Raw genomic sequence first — 5,777 nt, 5'->3', positions numbered from 1 at the left:
TCGCAAAGTAACGGGGGCAAAAGTTATCATGCCCCTTTTACCAATTTACCAGTTGACCCGAAGGTAAAAAAATCTTTAATACCAATCGGGTCATGGCTGCACGGGTCGGGTCTGACAAACTTGTTCGGGTCGACTCCTCTTTCAGCAACAAAGGAAGCGATGACGAGGTGCAGAAGTCAGCAGCGCTAGGTTGTCGAGCGTGTGTATGTTCCGGTCTCGTGTGGGTTTGAGAGCAGCACTGTGTTGGCGCCGGAAGATATCAACGTCGTCTCGCTATGGTGCAATTAGAACCAGCTCGAGCAGAACGCCGCGTCGCTGGGTTGACGATGAGATTCTGGGTACAAGCCCCGGGACCATCAAATGTCAGCAAGGAGGAAAATTGATCCACACAAATTGGAGGAGAGAGCGGTGTCGACTGGGTCAACCATTACAGGTCGGAGGAAGGCTGGGGGTACCTAGATCAAATTTATGGGTGCCCTAGGTTAAACATATTTTTGGTTCCTTTTTTTCATCTTCTTCTGCAAATTTTTCAGTCATCTTTTGCAGAATTTTTCATGGCAGAAGGAATTTTTCGTCTTCTTCTGCCGAATTATTTTCATGGCAAAATGAATTTTTTTCTTCAGAAATTAGGATTCTAGACCTAGTAACTCAGGATTAGAATTACGTGCTGATAACGTATTACAGAATAATATAATACACATCAATATAGGAAGAAATATCATCTTTATTCATTAATAAAGGAACATTTTTATAGACATTACATTGAGTCCCTCATAGATTTAGAGATTATATATCATTCCTTATCTAAACTAACATGTACTAATTATGACAAGATATACCGGAAGATTATGGAGAGTAATTCTTCTACAACATGTATTTATTTGTTGTATATGTTAATTAATTAAATTATTTAGTTATATTTCTTAATTTTTTATACTATATTTAGTTCAATAATTACAATATTCTATTTGTTCTTAATAAATATACATTACACATAAATATAATGAGTCTGATTCGGCCCGGCCTAAAAAAGCCCATAGAGGTAGCCCATGGGTACTGATTTTATTAGAAAGCCTAGACCGTCCCGGTCAAAAAATTGTAAAAAAAAATATTTAAGGCCCGGCCCGAACCCAGTAATAATGAGTCGGATTGGGCCCATTGCCGATTTTTTTTATGGACTAACCATTCCGAGAGCCTTTTAATGAGAACCACTAAGTTGAAGACTTGAGACTTCTTTATTACATACACTTTTCAATCACTTATCTATATCTAGACTATTTAGTTATTAAATTTATATGAGTAGATCATATTTGCAAATTTTCATCAAAATTATAATCGTTAAGGCATTCATAAATGCATTGGTAAATTGAAGTACTTGAATAACACATGTTTAACAGTTTTGATTCATCCATTGATTTCATATATTTTGAAATCCTAATAATCACGTATTTAGTTGAAAGTTAGTAGAATTGATTTACTTATAGACCTAAAATCTAAACGGTTAAATTGTTAAAATATGATCAAAAAGTGAGTTTAATTATTGATGAAGTGAAAAGTCTTTAACCTAGCACTCAACATAGTGGTCTTCGTTGGAAAGGCTCTCTAACCATTCCGGCACCAATTGCCACCAATGACAAATAAAAGAGCATGACAATATGACATAGCAGTACGAACTACTTTATCTTCCCGAAGGACATCTTCCAAATACAGGATTGGAACATACCAAATTACTAAGTACGGTATTACACTAAATTTTTTTTTTTGTTTCTTATTGAATTTTAAGAAGCTAAATAAATTTCTAAATGCGACGATCATTAAGTGAATCATTAAAACAACTAATGAAGCCATTTTCAGGAATAAGAGAGCTCCTTGTTTGATGTGCAGATGGCTCAGCAATGTGTTCAAAGCACGCATTGCTGATCTCTTTTTGACAAGGTCAAATCTATATCAGAAAGCCTACTCTCTTGAAAAGTCATCGTTGTTGACACACTAAAGAGACTGGTAGAAGGCCATCTTCAGCGGCAAGTTGATACAATAGCCCCTGGCTTTGTACACGATTGTTATTGGGATTGATTTGGCAAAGTGCTATTTCTCCTGGTTTTCAAAAGCTAAGCTCCGACCATCTCATGCGACAAAGCCAGAAACAATAACCCTAAACCCTAAACTGGTTACAACATTCCACGTTACTGACCTGTTCTGTTGGTTCAAATGATTATGAAAGAATAATCCTTCAAATCAGTTACATCCTAGACAGTCAAAATTGATTTGACAGTGACAACATAAATCCAAGGCCGAGGCAGTGGAGGACTTTGAGAAAATACAGCGCATATGCATGTGGAATTTAAATAAAGAGATGGTCGGGCAACACAAGTTTGAGTTTGATCTATCACATTCATATCCAATTCAGTCCCTCACTCGCTTCCACTTGGTCAGAAGAGTGGAAAGCGATCCTAAACACACATGGCATTGCTTCTTACAGAACCTATAATCATAACTATAGACACTACATAATTGGCTAAACCGCCTAAACTTGATGGATGATTAAATATGACTCACTGGATATGGGAGTGGATGATACAAGCCTTGAATTGAAGAGAAAATTTACTGGCGATGTCCTTCTGGTAGAGCAACCACTTTATGAAAGGGCACTATTCTTTGAGGCAAAGACCCATCTTCCTCGTCATCATCAAATTCCAATACATAACTGCGCCAGATATTGAATTATGTGTCATTCTCAAAAAAAAAAAAAAGGGATATCAAAATATGTGAGTAATATCATTCTATTGATCCCCCATATCTGGGGAAAGGAGTCTTTTCAAGAATGCCAAACGAGGATTATTGTTTGCTCAAAAGGTCATTACATCTACAGATCAGAATACACCATGACATAAACTATGTATTGTTACCAAATTTTGTATATGCAAATAAAGTGCAAATGAAGGTATCACTTACTCATCTGTCTTCCTCTGATATTTGAGCACCCAATAAACGCATGCAGCAAAGAATAAGAGTTAGCTCCACATCAGAATCGCTGAATGATTTAAACAACTGGAACAAGATTAAAAACAAAAACAAAATGGATAGACTTGCAACCTTGCGATGACCATTGACCACAGTTGCCTTGTAGAGTGCGGTTGTTCCTGGATAAACTGCCAAAACATGTCTTCCGGTAGGAAAATCTAGGGTAGGGGAAGGATCATTTCTCTTGGGGAAAGGGATAATAGCTGACATAGGCAACTTGTACTTTCTGAGGGAAACAAAAATTACTGCCTCAGTTGACATAATTGTGTAGATAATTAACAGAAGAGAACATGAAATATATACTGTTTCTCAATAGCTACTGGGCTGGACAAGCAGAAATTTTCTTAGTAAAGCATTTTACATGCTCTGAGAAGTCAGAAGTAGCAGCATACAGATCTGAACAATAGCTATTTGTAGTTTGGAAATAGCTTCCATTAATCATATTAATCAAACACCCTTAAATGCATGTCAAGATGTCACATATACGAAACAACAAGTTTGTATAAGTACGATGTTTCAAAGAAATTGTAAATCAATCATCCAAAATGAGAAGTTACCTTTGGCCACTGCCTTCTTCATCATCACCAGGCTCCTCGTCTAGTACCTCAAATCTGCACAAGAAGTGAGAATAGATCAAGTAGGGTTCTTAACCTTATCACCTAACATCACAATATGTCCCAATAACCAGACAAACTTGCTGAACAAAATGAGTGCTCAATCTGTCATCAATACAAACTAAAATAAAGCTTTTATGTAGGTTCTATACTTACTCTCTGGTGTCTTTGTCAAAATGCATCACTTTTACGACAAACCACTCATCCTTATCAGCATCTTCCAGAGTGACCCTAGCTGCTACCTAAAAATATAGCAACTGTTAATAAAACACAAACCTTAAACATGATCAAACATATGAAGGATAGCACTGTAACCAAGAGTACTTGGGTAGTTGGATGTCATAAAAAGTACCAGAATTGACAGAACAGCATACCTGTTCGCCTTTTAGACTAGCACAGGCCTCAAGTTGATTTCGAAGGGCTGGGGAAATCCTTTGAATGTCAGAGTCACTCTTCATTCTCTTCCTTTTCGGCTCATTGCCTTCTGCGGTATATATGAATTAGCTAATTGAATATAATATAATACTATTTTCAGAAAATAACTAAATAAACAAACAAAAAAGAGAGAGAAAGAAAGCAACAAACAAGGCATTGCTAGTGCTTTCTCGTATGAATATTAGTCACTGATATGCAATCTAGGTTTTGCTACAAAGCTTCTTTTGGCATTTGAAAAGCTTCTGTAACTACCACTGAACTTTGAGTTGAGATACTTTTAGCATCTAAAGCAAACACTTGTCATTTGGTGAAAGTAAATATTTAATTTTTATTGTTTAATGACAAAGTAAATCCAAGTGAATATCAACTAGAGACACTATGAAATTTCTAAAATTATCATGAAATACAGAAGTCTTTATAGGAATAAATCCACACCTATCCTTCTTCGTGGCTGCCCTTGAGGTCCAGAAGGCAAGAGAGCATCAAGTTGACTCAACAACAAAGTTGAAACACTGCAACCAATACAACCAACAACCCTGACAGGTTAGAAGAAACGGAGGTAACTCTAAGGGAACTAATTTAAGACAAATGGATGAGGTTTCCAAAACATCAGATTTGTTATAATCGCAAGACATAGATTATGAAAACAGCCATAAATTTCAAAAGGTATAAACAAGCATACTTCACTTCACTTTCTGAAAGCTCCTTCGCACGAGCATACAAATTCTTCAACTTCGACAACGAATTATCTCCTGGCTTCTCAACTACTTCAGGAGCTAAAAGATCAAAAAAGCACAAACCAAGTTATCATCACATAAGACAACAGCAAAAAAGATCATAGTAAACACTACACAGATAATCAATCGAATAACAAAAAACCCGCAGATTGCACTAAAAAGACAGACATTGTCAAAAACAAAAGGGAGGCAACTCACTGGCTTGGAGCTTCTTGTGCATCTTATTAATCTCAATGAGCACATTTTCCTGCTGTTCCCTCAACTGATCAAGCTCTTTCGACTTGTCTAGTATCCCCGCGATATCCGGTGTCGACATCCTTCTACCTAACAGACTATTCCAAAATCTCAAAACTCTTCACCTGCAATACCATTTCACTCAAATTTCAACAAAATGCTAATTTGGGGAAGATAACAAAAAAGCACAAGTCGAGAACTTTCTAAATGTAGTAATGAGGACGTTTCACATTTGAGCCTCCCAAATTGTAACAGAATTCGAATATACAAGGAAAGCAAACATTGATGGGTGTTACCTGAAACCGATCGGGATTATTTGAAATTCGGTAGCTCCGGCGGTGGTTGAACTTGGAAGACGAATCTCAAGTTGGGATCAGTAGAAGAGAAAAACCCGATTTGGAATAAGAAGAAGAAGAAGAATCTGCTTACCTCTGTTTCTGGGTTCTTAAGAAAATCTTGTAATAATAATATATATATATATATATATTTTTTTTTTTTGCTCTTTTGCTTTATGTTTGTTCAACTGAGACATCAAAAACCTTCTATATATCGATGGAGATTTTTATGACCATATTGCTCCCGTTATTCTACCTTGAAATTTCAAAAATAACCTCTTGCCCTCTTGGTTGCATATTCACCAATAAATATCGTAATGTATATGTCACACGATAATTGAAACGGAAATAGAAAATGAATCTAGACACTACCTTATTTTTACAATTTTAGAGAGTATTAA

General features: G+C 36.2%; 1 protein-coding gene across 2 annotated transcripts; it reads right to left on the bottom strand.

Annotated features, from left to right (window-relative positions):
* Window positions 1-2,325: 2,325 nt before the first annotated feature.
* Window positions 2,326-5,529, bottom strand: LOC126800334 (SAGA-associated factor 29 homolog A-like). 2 transcript variants are annotated; one of them, XM_050527793.1, is made up of 10 exons: window positions 5,338-5,529; window positions 5,006-5,166; window positions 4,753-4,846; window positions 4,506-4,582; window positions 4,010-4,116; window positions 3,792-3,877; window positions 3,579-3,632; window positions 3,094-3,247; window positions 2,953-2,966; window positions 2,326-2,704 (listed from the first exon to the last, which is right to left on the bottom strand). In XM_050527793.1, the coding sequence occupies exons 2-10, from the start codon at window positions 5,121-5,123 to the stop codon at window positions 2,602-2,604; spliced, it is 807 nt and encodes a 268-aa protein (XP_050383750.1). In that variant the 5' UTR covers window positions 5,124-5,166; window positions 5,338-5,529; the 3' UTR covers window positions 2,326-2,601. The 2 variants fall into 2 exon arrangements, with proteins under 2 accessions (XP_050383750.1, XP_050383682.1); XM_050527725.1 differs by having other exon boundaries at window positions 2,328-2,704; window positions 4,010-4,119.
* Between the last annotated feature and the right edge of the window lie 248 nt (window positions 5,530-5,777).

This window comes from Argentina anserina, chromosome 1 (assembly GCF_933775445.1).
Source record: "Argentina anserina chromosome 1, drPotAnse1.1, whole genome shotgun sequence".
NCBI lineage: Eukaryota > Viridiplantae > Streptophyta > Magnoliopsida > Rosales > Rosaceae > Argentina > Argentina anserina.
Note: the sequence above shows the minus strand (reverse complement) of the source record. Positions and strands in the feature narration are given on the sequence as shown.

Excerpts from the sequence above, each read along its gene's own strand:
- LOC126800334 (XM_050527725.1), bottom strand. The coding sequence starts at position 5,123 with ATGTCGACACCGGATATCGCGGGGATACTAGACAAGTCGAAAGAGCTT. Across the intron at positions 3,878-4,009 it reads CTAGTCTAAAAGGCGAACAG|GTAGCAGCTAGGGTCACTCT; the intron begins GTATGCTGTTCT and ends CTATATTTTTAG. Across the intron at positions 3,248-3,578 it reads GAAGAAGGCAGTGGCCAAAG|AAAGTACAAGTTGCCTATGT; the intron begins GTAACTTCTCAT and ends TGTTTCCCTCAG.